The sequence below is a fragment of the Dryobates pubescens genome, chromosome 4 (assembly GCF_014839835.1).
Source record: "Dryobates pubescens isolate bDryPub1 chromosome 4, bDryPub1.pri, whole genome shotgun sequence".
In the NCBI taxonomy this organism is placed as follows: Eukaryota; Metazoa; Chordata; class Aves; order Piciformes; family Picidae; genus Dryobates; species Dryobates pubescens.
Window position 1 is genome coordinate 33,534,958 of NC_071615.1, and position 23,475 is coordinate 33,558,432.

General features: G+C 44.4%; 1 protein-coding gene across 2 annotated transcripts in view; it reads right to left on the reverse strand.

The window, feature by feature from the left end:
• Positions 1-23,475, reverse strand: part of CDK6 (cyclin dependent kinase 6) — a 116,538-nt gene that overhangs the window by 66,432 nt on the left and 26,631 nt on the right. For both annotated transcript variants that reach the window (XM_054161079.1, XM_054161078.1), the window contains one exon: positions 23,127-23,262. In XM_054161079.1, coding sequence (XP_054017054.1) covers positions 23,127-23,262 — 136 coding nt within the window. The remainder of the gene's footprint in view (positions 1-23,126; positions 23,263-23,475) is intronic.

Below are 23,475 nucleotides of genomic sequence, written 5' to 3' on the forward strand. Positions count from 1 at the left end.
CCTGCCCAACGTTATTAACAGTGGACTGTTCAAAAAGCAATCAGCTTTCACTTGAAGACCCTGCTGATGGAGGTATTACCATGGGAGTATGGATGCTGTGACAGCATTTCACCATGATCACATCTGGAGGAGGGGGGTAAACTGAGAAACCCATTCTCTATTAGCTGATGCCTTTTATTCTCTTTGCTTCCCCTAGGAAACCTGAGATCTGATCATTTTGGTAACTAATATAACAGGGTCTGCACCTCTAAAACAAAAACATCTTGTGTTGATATAGTTGCCCTTTGCAGTTCAGAAGTATGTGGAAGAGCCAGGACTACAGCTTCAGTCAGAAGCAGAATTAAAACATGTCATACCTGCTCACTCTGGGCTACTACAACTTAAATCAAATCCCAACAGTCTTTGGATCAGTCTTGATGCCAATAACACATCAAGAACACTAAAATTGTCATTATCTTAAGCATAAAGTTAATGGTTTCACTGAATTTGGACCTAATTTTTGTATATTAGGTAGAGATAATGTCAGATAAAAGAAGAAAATAGATGAAAGAATGTAAGGATTAGTCATTGGACCCTGGCAAGTCCCTTTTTGGTGATGTTCCTGCATCCTACTCATTTGTCAAGTATGTAAACTCATTCCTGCAGTCACCAAACAAAGCAGGGATATTTTTTTGCTTACAACTGATGCTGGTTTTGTTTTGACTTTCTGCCTCAAGCACAGCAAAAGCAATTCTGCTATGCTAGCTGCAAGCTTCAAGCACTGTCTTCAATTCAGAGTCTTGTTCCAGACACAGGTGAAAAAAAAAAGGGAACTGGTGTATCTTCCCCTTTCCTCACAGGACTCAAAAGATGAATATAAGTTACTGAAATTCTCTCCACACACACAACTGAGATGTGCTGCTGAAAAGTGTACGAGAATAGTATAAGTGTTAAATGTATTAGAAATAAGAAGGAAAACATCATAAGGACACAGCTGTTGGAGTGAGTCCAGAGGAGGCCACGAAGATGATCCAAGGGCTGGAGCACCTCTGCTGTGAGGACAGGCTGAGGAAGCTGGGGCTGTTCAGCCTGGAGAAGAGAAGACTCAGGAGGGACCTTAGCGCTGCCTTCCAATACCTGAAGGGATCCTACAGGAAGGCTGCAGAGGCACTTTTAATGAGGGTGTCTAGAGACAGGACAAGCTGAGGGAGAATAGAATTAGACTGGGTCTTAGGAAGAAATTCTTTGCTATGAGGGTGGTGAGACTCTGGAACAGGTTGCCTGGGGAGGTTGTGGCTGCCTCCTCCCTGGGGGTGTTCAAGGCCAGGTTGGATGAGGCCTTGAGCAGCTGAATCTAGTTGAGAGGTGTCCCTGCCCATGGCAGGGAGAGAGGTTGTAGTAGATGACCTCTGAGGTCCCTTCCAACCTGAGCCATTCTGTGATTCTACGAGAAGTGGTGAAAAAAAAGTGCTGTATTTCCTCTACCAGGAAATTCAGAGCTACTCCATACAGGCTACTCTCTGGCATTCCTTTTGAATTGCTGATGATGCTCCTGTGCTGCGCTTTACTACTTACTACTACAGACAGGAACAGGTTACATATCAAAATTACCTTGGAAGAGATGCCCAAAGATCTCTGTGTATAAAAAGGGCATTTTGGTCGAAAAAGACCATTAGCTATTTGTGATTCTTGACCTGTTTTTAAATGTTCAGCCAGTAAGGAAAAAAGCAGAAACCAAAATGACATGGCATAGGTTTATTATCAGGCACTTTAAATGAAGAATACCAAATTGTGCAGCTCAGAATTTGGGGTTTGTTTGCACAAACAGATTTTCAAGATCAAGGCAAACAAAAGGAAGAGCTTTTGAATCACTTTTTAATCCATAATGAATGATTAATTTTGTGCTACACATAGTCAAAGGCCATTAGGCTTCACGTTTGGAAAATGACTTCATACTCTCAGTCAACCCCTTGCAAGGAACATCAGAGCTAATCTGGGCTGTGTGTTCTTTGATACCAGAACTAATATTGGAAGATATTCAACTTTTGCTAGTCAGTTGGATAGAGGTTGTAAACATCCTTGAGCCAGATCATGAGATAATTAAATCAAGATAATTTCACTCCTTAACTGGAACCTCCTATGTTCCAGTTTGTACCCATCGCCCCTTGTCCTGTCACTGGGCACCACTGAAGAGCCCAGCCCTATCCTCTTGCCCCCCTATCCTTTACCTATTGATCAGCATGTAGAAGATCCCATCTTAGGCTGCTCTTCTACAGGCTAAACAGACCCAGTTCTCTCAGCCTTTCTTCCTCAGGGAGATGCTCCAGGCCACTCAGAATCCTCCCGGCCCTCAGTTGGACTCTTTCCAGTAGTTTCCCGTCTCTCTTGAACTAGGAAGCCCAAAACTGGACACAGCACTCCAGGTTACTCCTTGAAGGGTCACTCATTGTCTTGTCGTCCAGCTAAAATACCTGTCACTTGCCTGCAATAACTTGGTTAAGACCAGACAGATCCTCTGCAGAACTCTGCCTCTCTAATCCCAAACAGGAGGCATAGCTCAATTTCTGTGCTAACATCTGGTAGAATGCAGCAGTCCTTTAGAATCTCCTAATGTTTCTCCTGCTCCTTTGTGAAGAATCTCAGCACAACAACCTGCACCATTCACCCAGATTTTCTTTTGTAACTCCATTTTGTCTCTTTGCTGAGCTGAATGGAATGTCCCTGCTTTGGATGACAGGTGCTGCACATTTCCTGTAGGAGTATTTGTGTAAGAGATGTAAGAGAAAACCACAAGTGTTAACAGCAATGGGTGTGAATGAATCATCATAGAATGGCTTGAGTTGGAAGGGACCTTCAAGATAATCCAATTCCAACCCCTCTGCCATGGACAGGGACACCTCCCACCAGATCAGCTTGCTCAAAGCACCATCCAGCCTGGACTTAAAACACTGAAGGATGAAACATCCACAACTTCCCTGGGCAACCCATTCCAGTGTCTCAACACCCTCAGTTGAGCTGGTTTGATGAAACAGCAGGACCTTCCCTGAGTACAGGAGGAGCAGGATGAGGCTCCCTTCATGTCCTACAGGATCATACAGGACCTCCCAATCACTCAATTGCTTTTGTTTTAAAGGGTGATTTTTAAACATGCTGAAATGAAAGTTGAAAGAGTTTTCACATGCTCTGGGGCCTATTTTTTTGAAGCATAATAATTACAGCACTTCTCTGGTGATACTTTGTAACAAACAGTCAACATTCATTAATGCCAAAAAAACAATGGCATTCCTGAGGAATTACACAGTGCAGATACATGAATAGCAGAAGACATGATTCATGTTGTTACACTGAATCCCAGAGGCATTAGTAATAATGGAATGACTCCCTCTTAAATGCAGTGATCCTGTTCAAACCTTGTCCTCACGCTGGGCTGGCAACCCTTCCTACAAGTCTATCTAGAATGCCATGACTGTGATGGTGGTGCTAGAAAAGCAATTTGTCACAACCTGTGGAGCTGCAGGATGCTCTCCTCCATTCAGTTGGTTGGGTGAAGCCGTTGGGACACAGTAAAAGACAGAGATCCCTGCCCTCGTGCCATTTCTTCTCTCAGGAGAAAGCTTTCACAGATTGCATTGAGAGATTGCACTGGGTTGGAAGGGACCCTCAAAGGTCATCTTGTCCAACTACCTTGCAGTCAGCAAGGACACCTCCAACAAGTAGTAAAGCAACCAAGATTAGAAGTCACAGAATCACAGAATCATAGAGTGGCTTGATTTGGGAGGAACCTTAAAGACCATCTAATTCCAACTCCCCTGCCATGGGCAGGGACACCTCTTACTAGCCCAGCTTACTCAAGGCCCCAGCCAACCTGCCTTTGAACACTGCCAGGCTTGAAGTCTCCACAACTCTGGGCACCCTGTTCCACCATCATGGGGAAATCCTAAATAACTTTTTCAATATACTGAGGCTTTTCTTGTCACACCCCTGTTTGCAGATTGAACTCAGTTTACAGCCACTATGCAGGTTTAACATGTTCTAGTCCTTTTGCTTCAATTCACCACCTGAATCTCTGAAGTTATACTGTTGCAGGAGGTCCTGCCCAAGCATATCTTGAACTGCTCCAAACACCAGTGCTCAACAGCAGTAAAGGTGACATCATTAAGACTAGATTAAGACAAACAGATGCACTCAATGGTGTTCAAGGCACTGTTCTGAGCAACCTTCCATCTGCCCTCCTTAAAACAGAGAACTAGATAATATTTTTGAGGTCTTTAAAAGTTTCAGTGTCTGCTTTATCAGCATCTTAACACTGCCAGCTTTCCATACTGACCTGAATGACTGAAAGACCAAATGCAGCATACAAAATGTCCATAAATGTCTCCACATCAGTTTCTCATTTTATAGCTCAACACCTGTCAAGTCACTTTGCAATATTGATCTTTCCAGTTTGACTTTATCAGCTGCTGTTTGTCATATTGGAAACAATTAAAAGGCAACCTGTTTAATTATTGTCCTACTTATTTTCAGGTCAAGGGAGATTTTCCTCCCCCCTCTACTCTGCCCTGGTGAGGACTCCTCTGGAGTATTTGGTCTAGCTCTGGGCTCCCCACATCATGAAGGACAAAGACTTGCAGGAGAGGGTACAGCAAAGGGCTATAAACATGCTGAGGGGACTGAAACATCTCTGTTATGAAGAAAGGATGAGGGACTTGGGGCTTTTTTAACTTGGAGAAGACTGAGGGAGGATCTCATCAGTGATGATCAATACTTACAGGGTGGGACTAGGCTTTGTTCAGTGGTGCCCTGTGACAGAACAAGAGGTAACAGGCACAAATGTGAACATAAGAAGTTCCATCTAAACATGAGAAGGAACTTCTTTGAGGGCGGCAGAGCACTGGAACAGGCTGTCCAGAGAGATGGTGGAATCTCCATCTCTGAAGTCATTCAAAACCCACCTGGGTGTGTTCCTGTGTGACCTTTTCTAAGTGAATCTGCTTTGGCAAGGCGCTTGACTTGACAATCTTCCAACCCCCGTCATTCTGTGATTCTGTGATTCACTGTACCAAAAACTCCTGTCAAAGTGGAACTGCTGGGCATGCAAATGAAACACAAAACATTTTCTAGCTGGCTACTGGTAGTTTTAAGAGAAAATACATGCACAGTAAGTGAAAACAGAAGGGAATTCTATTTTAACAAATTGATAGAGACTGGCAAATGTGGGACTGTCACTAAGACCTGTCCTGGCTGGGAAATTTTCACAGCACATAAATTTAACTTTGTGATTAACAATCTTTTGCACTGCTTAAACTTCCATTCTTTGTGCCCAGCAGAAAAACCAAGAGGAGGCACAACACTTAACAGAGGGTTATCAATCTGAGCCTAGATAAGGAAACAAGTATTTTTTCCCCCTGCATATCTGGATGCTATCATCCCAAATTTGTACATTCCCAAATGCTTTTTGGGAAACATCCTTTTTTTTATTACAAGCTTTTCATAACTCTCTGTTGGAGACAATAGTGTCTCCCAGTGCATCCTGGTTTGACAGCTGTTACCCACTCTCTCCTTTCATTCCTCATACCATCTGAAAAAGACATGAGGACTGAAATGAAATGAGAAATCCCCCTAACACTTTTTTTCTGGCTCACCCTGTTGGTAAGCCCCATACAAATGACTCAAAATAGCATCTGTGGCTTGTATGCATTGGCTCTGAAGCCCCTTCTGGCACATGCCTGGGGACTGACAGCAGTCAGAATTTGGCATCTGAGCATCGCATCAGGTCAAGCTGATGAATTCTGGAGTACACTTTTCATAGAGCTCCAGCTTCTTTAATTATCCTGTTTCTCAACAAGGCAAGTCCTCCTTCCTTAACTGATGCTGTGATCCAGACCTGCCTTTGACTCAGTCCATGTGTTCTGGAGCACTGTGTATACTCCCCTATCTCTGTCACCTCTCAGTGTAGCTCAGTGATTCCAGAATTTTAAAAGGATTCTTGGTTGCTTCTAAAATAGCATGTATTTCCTTCTCTCATGGAATCATAGAATCAGTAAGGTTGGAAAAGACCTCAGAGATCATCAAGTCCAACCTATCACCCAACACCTCATCATGGGACATCACTGCCATTTCCTCCTCACAGACTCCGCTTCATTCCCCAGCTGTATTTTGGGATGTCCTGAGTGTATCATCAGTTGTTGCAATCCTTGTGGAAGCTCTCCTGATGTAATCACTGAAGTGAGCCCACCCAGAAAATGCACCAGGCTGGATATTACTTCCTTTAACCACTTCAGCATGCTGCTGAGAGGAGTTCACAGAAATCACTGTTTCATTTCCTGCCAGAATCTACAAACTACAGTAAATTATCAACCACTGACAAGCTGATTCTCCAGTACCCATTACACTGCTCTTTTATGAGGGATGGTACCAACAAACCAAACCCCTTCCCTAGAGGACAACACTGATCACTCAGCCCTACAGCTACCTACCAGCACCTTCATGACAGTGTTGGTCACAACAGCCCTTTTGGATTTCCTCAGACTCCACGAAGAGTTAAAAATACAACATATGTTGACAGCCGAGGCTCCTTGCTAACAGGAAAGACACGTTGCTGTGGGGCCCAGATCTCAGCTTCTCCTTGCCTGCAGCTGGTCTGTGGAGAGCAGCTAATTGTATCCACTTGTTTAACCTCAGGGATAACGTCTGGAGGGGACCAAGTGCCACAAGCATACTATTTTTTTCCCCCCTCTCTAACGGTCATTTCCTCTCTGGTGTAACTTGCATGACAGCCTGTGACAAGCAGAAATTAATGGGGACACTGCTGTGCCAATACCTCTTGAATTGCCTTGACACTGGCTGCAGGCTGCCTGCTTGGACCCAGCCAAGACCTCACATGAAACGTGGCAAGGGGCCCACAGCTCTATTCACTAACAAGCCAGCTGGTCAGTGATTAGAAAGCTGAAACAATGCTCTGCACATACATCAAGAAAAATGCTTTACAAACAGCTTAGGAGGGAAAGCTTCCTGCAAGAGTAAATCTGTAAATTTATCTTCTGGGGCCTGCTAACTTAAGCTACCATTAAAGATAACGTGGAAGAGCCTGGGAGATGGCTGCCTTACATTGTCACCTGAGCACAAGAAGGGCTAACCATAGAACAAAACCTCACTTAATATGCTCAAAATCATGTGCAAACAGCTTAGACCACATGGATTCTGGTCCAGAGGAGCATTCAAATTATGTAAATACAAAGAGATTTATGCCAGGCTACTCCTCCTAAAGGTCTATCAACACCTTGGCAACACTACTGACATTTTTGCAGAAATTCTCCTTGGATTTGCCTGCAGTGTGCCATCAAGCAGCCTGAGATTGGTTTATATGCTGATACATAACAACAAAGGATGAGACTTTAGGGGGATCTGGAAGCCCAGATCTCCTACACCCACGACACCTTTGAACATTTCAGCCAAGACTTTTCTGAAAACTCCAATCCTTGGCTAGACACGAAAGGCTCCAGAAGACTGTTCCTTTAATTTCTCTCTTAGATATATGTTAATCTCCACTAAAACCTCATGGGTTCTTTATAAAACACCTGCATGGCAACAAGAAAGTAAGTTACGCTATCTCAAAACAGAGACAAAAGCAGTCAATAGAATCCTACAGATCAGAAACCCCAACATCCTGTAAAATCACTAGGACTTAGGCACATAATTCCTAAGTCTCCTTCAAAGTTACAAATTCAGTCCAGCATTTTCTTCTTTAATAGAAAACTTATTTAAACCCATAACCCAGGCCTGCTCCATTTCCTGATGTATAAGGAATTTTATATACAGAAGGCAATGAAAAGAGGCAGGCAGGACAGCAGAGTCACATTTGTGAATTAGAAATTTGGGTTACTGTGGAGTTTGAACTTTGGGCCCAAATAATTTTCTTTGTTTCCATCACAAAGGGAGGTGGTGGAGTCACCCTCCCTGGAGGTGTTCAAGAAATGTGTGGACATGGCACTTGAGGACGTGGTTTAACAGGCATGGTGGGGTTAGGTTGATGGTTGGTCTTGATGATCTTAGAGGTCAATTCCAACCAACTCAATGCTAGGATTCTATTCTATGATTCTACAAAACCACCTAGGACTTCAGCATAGTCATGAATGGCACTTACATGCTGAGGAAGATGGCCTAATATCAGGCAAAACCAATGGCCAGTGAAGTCACTGGGACTCCATGCATCAATTTTCAAATCCCTGAGCTGGTCTCAGGGTTTTTTAGTATTTCCATCTTCCTCCCACACTCATTGGAACCTGCAGGACTTTCAGAGAGATTCACAGATTCGCAGAATGGCTTGGGTTGGAAGAGGCCTTAATGATCATCTGGTTCCAGCCCCTCTGCCATGGGCAGGGACACCTTCCAACTAGACCAAATTGTTCAAGGCCTCATCCAGCCTGGCCTCGAGCACCTCCAGGGAGGGGGCATCCACAACCTCCCTGGGCAACCTGTTCCAGTGTCTCACCACCCTTACTGTCAAGAATTTCTTCCTAATCTCCAGTCTAAATCCGCCCTTTTCCAGCTCAAAGCCATTGCCTCTCATCGTATCACTATGAGCCCTGGTGAAAAGTCTCTTCCCGGCTTTCTTGTAGGCCCCATTCAGCTACTGGAAGGCCACTAAAAGGCCTCCTCGAAACCAGCGTCCTCTGAGACTAGTGTCAGCATGACAGCAGACATGGAAATGCAGCAGTTCTCTAGAGTTAGACACTCTCACTAAAGAGCTTACAGTTTTTATTGAAGAGGTGAACACAGAGGAAAATAAAACGACTATTCCTTCCTAACCTCTCCAGGGAACATGTAACAAATTAAGCAAAAAAACAACTTTCCACATATTTTTTTTTGCTTATACATGTACTTGCAGGGCAGAAATGATGCTGATCAGTGCTGTAGACTGGCTATAAAATGAGGTCAGCTACTATGTGAGCTCTACTCACAGGAGGTTGTTTGACTTTGCTGCCTCCCTTGCCCTGTATTAGAAATTCCAGGATAACGGTTAACTATTTCACGAGTCTTCCAAAGTGTAGCTGGTTAATGTTTGTTAAGTACTCCAAAGAGCTAGAGTTTGCTTTCAGTTATAAAGGCAAAGAACCAAGGATATATACAAGGGGAAAGGTTTCTTGGATGTAAATTATGGATAGAAAAGGGAGATCCAAGAGGTGACAGTGACTGACTGGAACCAGCTTGGCCAGGAACACCAATTCAAGACTTCACAGAATCACAGGATGTTGGAAGGGACCTCCAAAGCAGCATCACCTAGAGCAGGCCACACAGGAACACGTCGAGGCTGACTTTGGAAGTCTCTGGCGAAGGAGACTCCACAGCCTCACTGAGCAGCCTGTTCCAGTGCTCTGTCACCCTCACTTTCTCCTTTCTTTTCTGATTTCCTGCCTTCTACTTTACTTCTTTCTTTTCTCCCTTTATGCTCTGTCACCAGTTCTGACCCTTTTTTTCACACCTCCATTACATCCCATCCCGCTCAGCCATTTTCTCTCTCACCACACTCACCCTCAGGCCCAGTAATCATCCTCCTTCTCTTTGGGTTGCTGCTTCTCAGAGGCCAGGAGATTAACAAGCAAGATAGATCAACAGAAGGTGTCAGCTATTAGCATGCCTCAACAGCTCATTGCTGGCTTTCAGACCCAACAGACTGTAACAGGTAGTGGTGTGTCTTGAGATGTTTGCTGTGGCTGTGTGGTCCCAGACATCTGCCTGGTCTCTCTGAATTGCCATGGGCCACAGCACAGCAATGTGACACTGATTTACATCAGTGTAAATTACTGTAAACCTCCCCTTGTTTTCTCTGAACACTTGACTGGTCCTTCAAAAAAGGAGGCATCTTCCCCTCATCCTGACACATGGAGTGATGAGCCCACTTATTTCTTCATGTTAGCATAACAGGGAAGAATCAGCTCTGTTTGGGGGTGAAGGTGAGGCTTGGGGATGGGGGGAAAGAGAGTAAGGAGTCTTCTTGAGAGGGCAGAAAGTTGTCTGTGGTGTTCCACAGGCATGATATTGTCTCCCTTCCAAATCACATAATGATCTAGATTTGAAAAGACTTTTAGGATCCTCAAGTCCAGTCATTAGCCTAACACTGATAAGTCTTTGGCTAGACCATATCCTTAAGCACTACAGCTACGTGACTCTTAACTACCTCCAGGGATGGTGACTCCACTATGTCTCTGGGTAGCCTGCTCCAATACCTGACAATCCCTTCTGTGAAGAAATTCTTCCTCAGATCCAACCTAAACTTCCCCTGGCGCAAACTGAGGCTGTTTCCTCTCGTCCTGTCATTTCTTACTAAGGAGAACAGACCAACTTCGACCCGGCTCCCGCTTCCTTTCAGGGAGTTGTAGAGAGTGAGAAGATCTCCCCTCAGCCACCTTTTCTCTAGAATGTTCTCCAGAATGCTTTAAGAGATTTTTAATAAAAAGCCAAAGGTATGTTAGAAGTTAACTTGTAAAGCCAACAAATCGATGGAATGAACTGCTTCCAAGAAGCAGCATCTCTGTGAAAGTGTCACAAATGATGCATGTGACTAATGTAGCTTGTGAAAAATGCATTCTTGCTTCTCAAAAGGGTAACTTGTGAAAGGGTGAAGGGTCTGGAGAACGGGTCTGGTGAGGAGTGGATGAGGAAACTGGGGTCAACTGGAGAAAAGGAGGGGGGACCTCATTACTCTCTGCAGCTACATAAAAGGAGGTTATAGTGAGGTTGTGGTTGGTCTCTTCTCCCTAGTAGGGAGAGGAAATGGCCTGAAATTGGGGAGGATTAGGCTGGAGAAAAGGTTTAGGCTCCATCCCTGGAGGTGTTCAAGAAACATGTGGACATGGCAGTTTGGGCCATGGTTTAATGGTCCTGGTGGTGTTGGGTTAAGGGTTGGACTAGATGATCTTAGAGGGCTCTTCCATCCAAAACAAATCTACGATTCTATGAAGAACCCAAGAGCATGCCATTAATTATTGCAAGCCGATTTGGAAAAGCAAACTACTTCTTGTGCATCATGTTGTAACCATTAATGGAAAACCTATGGGAATAAAAGCAGCTAGGATCCAAACAACCTGGAGCACATCCTGCACTGTGTTGAATCAGGCTTCAGAAAGACAAGCCTTTTGTTTTCCCTATTAGTAAAACCAACATGACAAACCATACAATGCCATATCAAACTTGACATGATTTCAAAACGACAGTCAATTAAGTAGAAACAAACTCTGTCCTCATCAGGACAAATGAGAGATGCTGGGGATCACTATCAAAGGACTTATGTTTTCTTTTGTTTATTAAATAGCAACTGTATTATTTACTGCAGCTTTGCAAGCCAGTGAGCAGCTGGGTGTGACACATTTCCATGCTGTGTAACCTCTCCTTCTGCTTCGTTAGATTCCTTATCAGCACCAGAAGAAAAGAAATCTCCCTGTTATGCTTTTCCTGTGGCAAAGGAAAAGACAAGATGATGACTTTCCAGCTCATTTCACTTGTACAACGTTCTCATCAATCACCATGGGGTAGGTCTTTGTTATTTTCAGTGGAAGACTGTTCTTAGTTTGCTGTCACAATAAAGCGTGACTCCACTAACTAGCAAATCAAGGTTACCTCCACCACATTTGAAAGAGCATTTGAAAGATGCAAACGTAAGACTAAAGCTAATTCTGAAATGTTTTTGAAAGCCCCAGTTTCACAGAAATAAGTGAAATTAGGTCTAAATTGTTTTCATGGAAAAGAAGGCTAAAGTCTGAAACACTGAGAGCAGCTGAGGCAAGGAAGCTAACCAAACCATTTCATCAAGAACCAAAGGTTTTCTGCTTGTTTTGCGACTTTCTGCTCCAGAAACCAAGCAAAGAAAGTGTGGTTTGTTTTTATTTTCAACTCCCTGTCAAGTCTGCCTCTCTTTGCAGTTTTGGTTCACTAGAGCCCATGCAATTGGCCTCTGATCTCCTTTTCCTACATCTTCAATAAGCCCTCTAGACATCAGTGGGAGTTATGTGAGGAGATAAAATGCAAAGGAGGGATCCATTCTAATCAAGGCAAAACCCTAACAAAAACTGTTCTGTAAGATGGTCTCTCCTCATTCAACTTCATGTTTTTAGAGGTCTTTCCCTTTCTGGTCTGTGTTGATTCTCACTGAAGGCCAGCTCTACACAACACACTACTGTAATAACAAGCATATGGCTAGGGATGGCTGCTGCCTTTCTCCAGTCTCAAATTAGACATTTTAATTTTTTTTTATTTCAAATACATGAAAGACAATTGTAGACTCTCTTATTAAATGCATTTTACACCCTACATGTTCCTTTTGGAACCAGTTCCATGAAAGTGCTGACCCTGGGTTTGGATAGCAAGAGCTTCCTTTGTAAAGCTAAGGGAGGGGTACGTTACTGTCAGAATTTCTCTTGAAGAAGTCCTTGCTAAAATATTTACTCTGCTTGTCAGAACAGGAATATCTGAAGTTAATTCCAAATGAAAGAAGATTTTTAGAATGAATCATAAACTAGATGGTAAAAAACAGGCAACTTGCTGCCATTCCAGTACCCCTTCCCTGCTGCAAAACTGAAAGAGAAATGAGTCTGTGTTTGCATCCTCAGAATCTTCTGGCGGCTCAGAGCCCTGGAGATTCCTGAATTCCAGTTATGCAACACAACTGTTGCATCCCAAAATAAAGAACAAAAATTCAGCAACTGGAAATGAAATGCTCTTCAGAGATGGCTAAGATGTCTTTTTGACAATTTGGGGGCCTTTTAAAGTTAGGGAGCAATGCTTCTGATTGCATGGACCAAAGAAGTGGGACACTTTGGAAACATTTGGAATTGTTATGGTGTTCTTTATTAAAGTCACTTGTTTAGCAACAGTGAAGCTGTTGAGCAGTAACCTGCTTTGCAGTTAAACCACCAATTTCACAGGGCCCTTGATGGTATAAGAGACTGAAGAATGTTAATAAAGATTGTGGAATGGCTTAGGTTGGAAGGGATCTTGGAGATCATCTGCTCCTACCTCCCCACCAAGGGCAGGAACACCTCTCAACTAGACTCAGCTGCTCAAGGCCTCATCCAACCTGGCCTTGAACAACCCCAGGGAAGAGGCATCCACAGCCTCCCTGGGCAGCCTATTCCAGAGTCTCACCATCCTCCTACTGAAGAACTTCTTCCTAAGATCCAGTCTAACCCTGCTCTGTCTAAGCTTCAAACCATTCCTACTTGTCCTGTTGATAGACATCTCTCTCCAGCCTTCCTGTAGGATCACAGAAACATAGAATTGTTAAGCTTGGAAAAGACATCAAACATCAGCAAGTCCAACCTTCTACCCAATGCCTCCATGATCACTAGACCATGTCCCAAAGTGCTATATCTACTTATTTTTTTTAACACCTCCAGGGATGGTGACTCCACCACCTCCTGTTTCAATGTCTGACCACTCTTCCAGGAAAGAAATTCTTCCTAACATTCAAACTAAACTTCCCTTGTTGCAGGTTGAGGCAATTTCCTGTCACTAGTTACTTGGGAAAAAAGGCCAACACTGGCCTCGCTACAACTTCCTTTTGGGCAGCTGTAGAGAGCAATGAGGTCTCCTCTCAGCCTCTTGGTCTAGTGGGAGATGTCCCCACTGATAGCAGAGGGACTGGAACTTGATCTTGAAGGTCCCTTTCAACACAAACCATTCTATGATGTTATGAAATTTCATGGCCAGAAGAGTTATGATATTAATAACAAAGGAAACAAGCCAGTCCATCAAACCTGCGATCCTCCAGAGCCCTTTTCCACCCAAGTCAGTTTACCACAATGACCAACACAGTCAGGAGTCTGACTGCAAATGCACAGTCATTGCTCACATAGAAGTTTTGAGGGAAGACTACTTCCTTGCTCAGACAAAGCATTCAAACACCAGCAACAGACACGTTTGTGACTAATCTGAGACCACAGCCACAAGGGTTTCAATTCTTCTTTGCTCTAACCTTAGAATTTATCAGGTCAGTGCTACAGGATAACAACTGCTTCTCCTCTGTAAGCTCCTCTGCTTTACAGTCTTTCAATCCTATTCCTTGTAAAGCTGGAGCAATCTGTTTACATGAAATTAAGCACAAGATTAAGTGCTTTGCTGGAGCTTCTGCTCCTTTGGGGGTTTCTTCTTTAAGGTCTGAAGTCGCCCCTGAAGGCTCAGGTAATAAATATTCCAGCACGAGTTTAAATGTTTTATGTACTTTGATATAGGTGCTCATACCATAGAGCTGCAATAAGAGAAGCAAGAAGAACCTAAAATACTGATGGTTATGAGTCTTCGCATAAGGGCCTTCAACCCCCAAATTAAGACAATTTTTATCTAGGAGCTTGTAATTTGCTCTTTCTTCATTCTAAACTGTTCAGGCTTTCCATGGAGTGATGAAGGGCTGCTGCTAACTGACGCTAAGAGCATGACACCACACTCACCCCTGGAGGAACCCCAAGAAGCCAAGAGTTACACCACGGAGGGATTTGACCCATAGCTGTGCTCTGGAGTACCAGCATTGGCAAACAGCACAAAACCAAATCTGCTTTATTAAAACAAGAAAAAAATTAATAATTGTCATTTCTAAACATTTCCCCTTGGTGCCTCACCAAGAGAAAACAACAAACAGCATTGCTGTTATTCCACTCATGTTTCCATTCTAAATACTCTGTCTTCTGGCAGCTGTTTGTGGACTCACTAGTAATTGTGTGTCTTTGTTTGGACTTCTTAAAAAGAAGGATGGTCTCCAAATAGGATCAAGCTCATTTGATTTCCCTTTGAAACCCGAGGAACCTGTAACATGAACCATGCAATGATCACAGAGCTGCTGTGTGAAGGAAGCAGTTGCATCAATGCATGAAGTGGCCGTGGTGGGGGAACAGCAGAGCTGAGGAGAACAACCGCTTCAGTCAATTAATTTTGTTGTAGGAGCTGATTGTTTAACAAGGTATTGAGTAAAGGCCAGCCATAAACAAAGACTTATTTTGGTGGGCACTATACAGTCAAGGGTTTCCACACAACATCTTCCATTAAATGCTCACCAATAAAATGGACAAGACAGACCCCAGGTGGAGAAACAGTGTGACAGTTCCATGAGATTCCTTTTTATGGGGGTAGAGTCAGTTAGGACGGGGTAAGGAAAACGGAAAGAAAAATGATGAGGAGAAAAGTCCTAGAGAGAGAATGAACAGCACCATATGGAGTAAATACAGAGTGCATGTGAGGTGAAAAAATAAAGGTGGAAGGGAAGGATGGAAGGAAGAAAGGGCTGGAAAAATTAGAATCCTAGAACAGAATTGTAGAATTGGCCAGTAGGAGCAGGGAAGTCATTCTGCCCTTGTACTCAGCACTGGTTAGGCCACACCTGGAGTACTGTGTCCAGTTCTGGACCCCTCAGCTCAGGAAACATGTCCAGAGAAAGGCAACAAAGCTGGGGAGGGGTCTGGAGCACAAGCCCTATGAGGAGACGCTGAGGGAGCTGGGGGTGTTTAGCTTGGAGAAGAAGAGGCTCAGGGGAGACCTTATTGCTGTCTACAACTATACATTTCTTGAACACCTCCAGGGATAGTGACTCCACCTCCTTCCTGGGCAGCCTGTTCCTATGCTTGACTACTCTTGCAGTCAAGAAATTGTTCCTAATACCCAACCTAAACCTCCCCAGGTGCAACCTGAGGCCACCTCCTCTTATCCTATCACTTTGTTACAAGGGAGAAAAGACCAACTTCCACCTGGCTCCAAACTCCTCTCATGGACTTGTAGAGAGCCAGAAGGTCTCCTCTCAGCCACCTTTTCTCCAGGCTGAATATCTCCAGATCCCTCAGGTGCTCCTCAGATATCAGACAAAGGAAAGCATCCTGAGGAAGTGTCCATGGCTTGCTCTGGACCAGTACAGTGTTGTCTCTGATGTGCTGCTGCCAGTCTAGCCCCACTTTTACATCTGCTTGAGCGTTAATCCTGCCACCTGCTCCCTTTCCTGCTTCACAGAATCACAGACTGATTTGGGTTGGAAAGTACCTTAAAAATACCTAGTTCCAAAGCCCTGCCATGGGCAGAGACACCTACTAGACCAGCTTTCTCAAGGCCCCATCCAGCCTGCCTTTGAATACTTCCAGGCTTGGAGCCTCCACAACTTCTCTGGCCAACAGTCAATTGATTTGAATTTTGTAGGATGTTAATCTTTTGCTTTTGTCCATAGAGTTCAAACTAGTTAACAGATAATGAGGAATTTACTTTAAATGTTGGTTAACCAACCAACCAACCATGTTAAGTTGGTTCAACTTACATGGTAAGCCCTGCACAGGAGAACCTGGCTCTGTGTTCCTCTTGTTGCCAGATGTTAATCAACAGTTTATTACTTGATACTGGTGGAGAATTTATTTAGTAAATATGCATGCTGATGCTAGTAAATAATATGCTGCTTGATAATTAATACTTAGAATTCCAGTGTCACCAAAGCATTTCACATATCAATTGCTATCATGTTCCAGTAGCAAAAACTCAGTGTCATGAATTATCCTGGAGTGGCTGAAGGGAATCCAGAGCAACAGGATGATGCCTAGGTGGATTTTTGCATCACATCAACATCCAGTTCTGCAGAACTAACACGATAAAATGAGCTGATAGCAACATTTCACTTCCAGTGTTTGTCGTCCTGCAGTTTTGCAGACTTGGTTATAAATTGTCTTCTACCAAATGCTCTTCTGACTTTCTGAATAGAGATGATTGCTGGCCCTCCATCTCCTGAAAACAATAGCTTCCTTCTGACCTCAAGAAGTATGTGTCCCTTAGGGCCCTACTGGACTGCACTGCTGCCTCCAGAGTGGGGGCCATAAAAGAAAAGTAGGTTGAGATGTCTGGAGAGTCCTTGGTAGACATCTGTCCAGTGACATTTCCAGTGCGGTGTTACTGTTTTGAAAGATTCAAATGATTATTTCAGGCAGGTTGCTTCCATGCACTATGCTACAGTGTTGCTTGACTGCTTTCCAAACTGGACCAACTCTGAAAATAGGAAGTGCTCCAATGATTTTAAATCACTCAAGACAGGACAGAGTGATTTAAAATTATTGGAGTGCCTCACATTTTTATCAGCTCTCAGATTGCAAGCAATGGAGGTTTGGGAAGTCCTGGGCTACAGCAGTGAAAAAAAAATTATCAGTTTGAAAATCAGTTATCAGCACTTTGAAAATGTCTGAATTTGGAAGTGGTAGGGGCTGGAGATTTGTAATGCCACCGTAACTAAGATCAGTATGCTGACTGCACAATGGTCCAAACTAAAGAAGTAATTGTGCAGCTACACCACTGGGTTTTGCAGTATCCTGTGCTCAGAAATCATGGAATCAGAATTGTTTCAGTTGCAAAAGACCTCTGAGATCATTAGGTCCAGCCATCAATCTGAGACTACTATGGCCATTAAACCATCTCCTGAAGTACCATGTTGACACCTTTCTTAAACACCTCACAGAATCACAGGATCACAGAAAGCATCCAGTTGGAAGAGACCTCCAAGATCATCCAGTCCAACTCTCAACCCAGCACTGAAGGGTCAACACTAAACCATGTCCCTAAGCAACTGGTCCACATGCTGCTTAAACACCTCCAGGGATGGTGACTCCACCACTGCCCTGGGCAGACCATTCCAATGTTTGGGAACCCTTTCAGTGCAGAAGTATTTTGTAATATCCATCCTAAAACTCCCCTGGTGCAGCTTAAAACCATTTCCTCCAGTCTTGTCACTCTACACCAAGGAGAAGAGGCTGCTCCTCCTCCCTTCAGACTCTCTTCAGCAGGTCCTTTGTTGGAATCATGCCACCTCCTTGGGCAGACCACACATTGCCCCCTGCACTTCTGCACCAAAGGAGATGTGGCTGTAGGTCTACATGCAGCATAGGGTATGAAAGAAATGACACCACCAGCAACAGAGAGACCTACCACCCTTTGCAGAACATTCTCTTTGGAATGTTCATCTCCTTCAGGGCAGCTGCTCTCTCTCATGTTGCTGCTTCCATGCAGCAGTCCAACACCTGGCAGTAGGATAACAGAGGGAAAAAGACAAGACTGACCCCCAACAATAAATCCCATCATGTCAGTCCCTTAGTTTTCCATTTATTTATAGTGCCAACTCTTCTGTAATTCGTAACACAGATTCTTACAAGGACAGGCTGAGAGCTCTGGGGCTGTTCAGCCTGGAAAAGAGCAGCCTGAGAGCAGATCTGTTCAATGCTGATCAACAGCTGAAGGGTGGAGGTCGAGAGGATGGGGCTGGGCTTTTCTCCAAGCTGCGCAGTGACAGGACAAGGGGCAATGGGCACAAACTGGAGCACAAGAGATTTCACTTAAGGCTGTGAGGGTGACAGAGCACTGGAACAGGCTGCCCAGAGAGGCTGTGGAGTCTCCTTCTCTGGAACTTTCAAAGCCTTCCTGGAAGTGTTCCTGTGCAACCTGCTCTAGATGAATGTGCTCTAGGAGGGAAGATGGACTGGATGATCTCCAGAGGCCTCCTCTGACCCCCACCATGCTGAGATTCCATGATTCAGAACAAAATTCACTGGAAAATCCTCCACAAAGCCTGAGATCCTTAGTAGCTGTTAACAGGCATCGTTGCACTAATGTAGTGACATCTCAGCTGGGGATCTGATTCATTACTGTGGACACCTCACCACTGAAGTGTTTAAGACCAGGCTGGATGAGGCTCTGAGCAAGCTGGTCTAGTAAATGTACCTGTCCATTGCAGGGGGGTTGGAACTAGATATCTTCAAGGTGCCTTCCAACTTGAGCCATTCTATGTTTTATGAACTCTCATTCCTCACTAAATTTTGTTTCTTTTTTTACCACAGAAGTTCTGACAGGACAATTTAAGAAACAGCTCCTCTCTTAGCAGCTTTCTTTGATTTGAATAGGCTCTTTTTTTCAGTGACTTTTCACTTTGATGTTAATGTGGTCACACTCTGAAGACTCTCAGTGCTGCCAGATCTGTTTTCCTGGAATACCTTGTGCTGTTTTCAGATCTGCATCATTGTGTGACATCTGCTCCACATCTCATACGTGATCCAGTGTGTAGTTACAAGCATGGCAGATGGCTGATGACTCACCTCACAGCTCTGAACACTGGTTTGCTTTCTCAGGAGCAACATCTTCCTATTAATTTTCTAAGAGTCTTGCAAAGGTGTGACCAGCCTGCCTGGTTTGGTAGCACGCTCTGTAAGCTGCAGGGAGTGCACAGGGATGCAGCAGCAACATTTCCTCTAGCGCTGAGGGTAATGTTTTAGAATTCAGTTTATGGGCTCTTATTAGATAAATCCATAAATGGTAATGAGGTTCACTGCTCTATTTTCTACAATTTAGACACCTGAAGAGTAAAATAGAATCATAAATCGTTCGGATGGGAAAAGATCTCTAAGATCATCGAGTACAACGGTCATCCCAACACCACTGTGGCCATTAAAACCATGTCCCCAGGTGCTGAGAGGATGGACTCAGGCTCTGCTCAGTGATGCCCAATGACATGACAAGTTGAGGCATAGGAAGTTCCTTGGAAACATGAGGAAAAAAATTTTTCACTGTGAGGGTGACAGAACACTGGAACAGGCTGCCCAGGGGGCCTGTGGAGTCTCCCCCTCTGGAGATACTCAAAACCTGCCTGCATGTGTTCCTGTGTGAGCTGGTATAGGTGATCCTGCTCTGGCAGGGGGATCGGCCTGGATGATCTTTCAAGGTCCCTTCCAGCCCCTAACGTTCTGTGACTCTGTGATTCTGTATGAAGTGCCATGGCCGCATGTTTCCGCAACACATCCAGGGACCATGACTCCACCACTTCCCTGGGCAGCCTGTTCCAAGCCCTAACCACTCTTGCAGGAAAGAAATTTTTCCTGATCTCCAACCTAAACCTTCTCTGGCACAATGTGAGGCCATTTCCTCTTGTCCTATCACCTGCAACTAGGGAGAAGACACCAAAACTCACCTCAACACAGCCTCCTTCCAGGGACTTGTAGAATGCTTTCCCTCAGTCTCATCTTCCCCAGACTAAACACCCCCGGGTCCCTCAGCTGCTCCTCACCAGCCCTGTTCTCCAGACCCTTCACCAGCTTCATTCCCCTTCTCTGGACACACTCCAACACTAAAGTCCAAAAGACTAACACCTCAAAATGCCTCAGTGGCCTGTTAACTACTTTTTCTTTTAAAATCATTCTGTGGCAGACATACCATTCCCATTTCTACCACCACTGTGTCAACTAACAAGTTCCTAAAGAGCCAAGTCTCTCAGAGGCTCAACTGCTAGCACCATTAAAAGTAGTGAAGAGCTGTGTGTGACTAACAGCTGTGTCCTAAGGAAACTGAACTCATACCTTTCATTTCCACATCAACTGCCCTCAAGTAAAAGAGTATTCCAGGAAGGAAAGAAGGGAGGAGATGATGGATAGAAAGGAGAGAAGGAAGATGCTGTCATTGCTGATCCTGACTCACCCGTTATGGAAAATGTATTAATCAGGTCTGACAGAGGAAGCCAGGGTGAGCAGGGCAGTAACTCAGTGTTTGTAAAGACATATTAAGTAGATTAAGGGCTTGAACACATTTCTCTTTCAAAGGTGAATGCCATGCCATGTTCTCCATCCCTCTAGCCCAAAGTCTACCCCATTAAAAAACAATGAAAGTGCTCCAGAAGAAAAAACTTAATGTGTCTTTGTGCAGAATAACCTAGAGCTCAGCAGACACTGAACTGCAACTGCAGCCCAGAAAGCAGCTGTATCCTGGGCTGCATTAAAAGAAGTGTGACTGGCAGGACCAGGGAGGTGATTCTCCCTCTCTGCTCTGCTCTCGTGAGACCCCACCTGGAGAACTGTGTCCAGTTCTGCTGTAGCCAGAATAAGAGGGACACGAAATCACTGGAGCAGGTCCAGAGGAGGGCCACAACAGTAATCAGAGGGCTGAAGAACCTCCCCTATGGGGACAGGCTGAGAGAGTTGGGATTGTTCAGCCTGGAGAAGAGAAGACTCTGGGGAGACCATAGAACAGCCTTCCAGTACCTGAAAGGCCTACAAGAAAGATGGGGAGGGACTTTTTACAAGGGCTTCTAGTGACAGGACAAGGGGTAATGGCTTTGAGCTAGAAGAGGGGAAATGCAGACTGGAGATTAGGAAGAAATTCTTTCCAGTCAAGGTGGTAAGACACTGGAACAGGTTGCCCAGGGAGGTCATGAATGCCCTTTTGCTGGAGGTGTTCAAGGCCAGGCTGGACAAGGCCTTGAGCAACCTGGTCTAGTGGAAGGTGTCCCAATGGCAGGGGGGTTGGAGCTAGATGATCTTTAATGTCCCTTCCAACCTAAACCATTCTATGAATCTATGAATCTGTCAGATCTACATCTTGGCCAATACTCCTACTACAAGCCTCCAAGGGAAACTGCCTCTCTTCTGCCATTTTATGGGCACTTGGGCACACCTCTGGAGTGACTCATGCTGCAGGGCTTTAGACATTAGAAAGGCACTGCTGAGTAGCATGAAATCAAAAGCTTCAATGATTGATAAGGTTAGTTCCTGTGAGCTGCTACATCTGGCTACTATCTACTAAAAATAAAGGGCACTCTTCAAATGGTACCAGTGTCACTTATATTTGTCAACAGCTGGGAGCCAAAAACCCCAGCATGCCCCAAACCAGCAAAAGCTGAGTTTCCCTTGCCCAAATGGTACATAATGATGGTAGGTACTTCACACAGAAAAGATCTATTGGGGCTGATGCTTCTCTCATAGTCATTTAATGTCACTCAAGTTCCACTAACGACTGTTGAGTTTACACCATGGTGCCAAAGAAGTGTATGAGATCCTTCAGCTTCAAGCTATCCAGAGCATACTTGGCTCATTTGGCACCTCTGTGTTGCTGACACATGCAGAACCTCAACAGATGGTCCTACAATGATGGCAGCTGTTTTGTACTGTGCTCCTGGTGAGGGGAAATACTCTACACAAATGGTCTGCAACTCTGGAAAAGAAATGAAGTCCAAATCCATGCTAACCTCATAAGCCAAACTATACCAAGTCAGGCCAGTCCTCTAATGATATGCTCCGAGTAAAATGCTCAGCTGCTGCAGGAGGTCAGTATTTCCCTGCAGCCAGGAGAGCCAGGCTTTGCTTCAGTTCTACCAGGAGTATCCACAAAGACCACATAATTAGAAAGGCATCAAAGTGCATTAGGAACAAACTTTGAGACCCTGCCTTGTGACCAGTCCTGACTATCAGCAAGAACACCTCCAGAAGCTGGGTGTTTTCACACAGTGAACCACAGGGTGCAACTTCAGTTTCCCAAATCACTCTTTTTACCCCTTGCCAAACAGAACTCAAGAAACAACACATCAGCTCCTGTGCAAATGTTGACATCAACAGGAATGACCAAGCAAACAGCAAGTCTACATGCTCCCTCACCCATTTAGCAAGAGCTGTGCATCCCACAAGCTGAGCTTTACAGTAACTGATTTCACTAACTGCAATGGAACCTGGAAGGCTCTTCCTTCTTCTTCCTGTGTGGATAAACTTTGCTATTTTATTGTTATAAAATCATAGCATCGTTTTTGTTCATGGATTCATAGATTCACAGAATGGTTTAAGTTGGAAGAGATCTTAAAGATCATCTAGTTCCAACCCCCTACCATGGGCAGGGACACTTTCCAGTAGACCAGGTTGCTCAAGGCCTATCCAGCCTGGCCTTGAGCACTTCCAGGGAGGGGACATACACAACCTGTTCCAGTGTCTCTCAACCTTCAGTGTAAAGAATTTCTTTCTAATCTCTGGTCTAATTCTCCCCTCTTCCAGCTCAAAGCCATTGCCTCTCCTCCTCTCACTACAAGCTCTTGTAAAAAGTCCCACTCCAGCTTTCTTGTAGGCCACTTCAGGTACTGAAAGGTCTCCTCAGAACCTTCTCTTCTCCAGGATGAATAGGCCCAGCTCTTTTAGCCTGTCCCCACAGGGGAGGTTCTCCAACCCTTTGATCATCTTCATGGCCTCCTCTGGACCTGCTCCAGCAGTTTCAGGTTGGAAATGACCTTTAAGGTCATTGAGTCCAACCAGTCTCCAACTCTACCAAGTCTGGTGGATTGAAATGCAGTGTTCTTTGTGATTTATCTCTTTTTGGAAACAACAACCAAAATCCTGCTTCTTACATACCTTTATCGTTTCAGTAGGCACTCCAGGCTCTGGAACTTTATCCAAGTAAGTAGTCAAATCTTGATCCACGTGTTCAAACACTAACGTTAACTTGGTCTCTCTGTCTGTTCGTGACACAGTGCACACATCAAACAATCTGAGAGAGGAAAAGAAAAGAGGAGGTGAGTACACAGGAACCAGTATAGACAGACATACCTTGCAGCTCACACATGCCTAATTGAAATTCTTATCAAATACAGAATGGAAAAAAGAGCTTTCCAAAGGTAGAGCAACCTTTGAACTCTTGATTCATCAGATAATTACTGAGAAATCATAGAATCATGCAATTATAGAATCACAGAATTCTTTG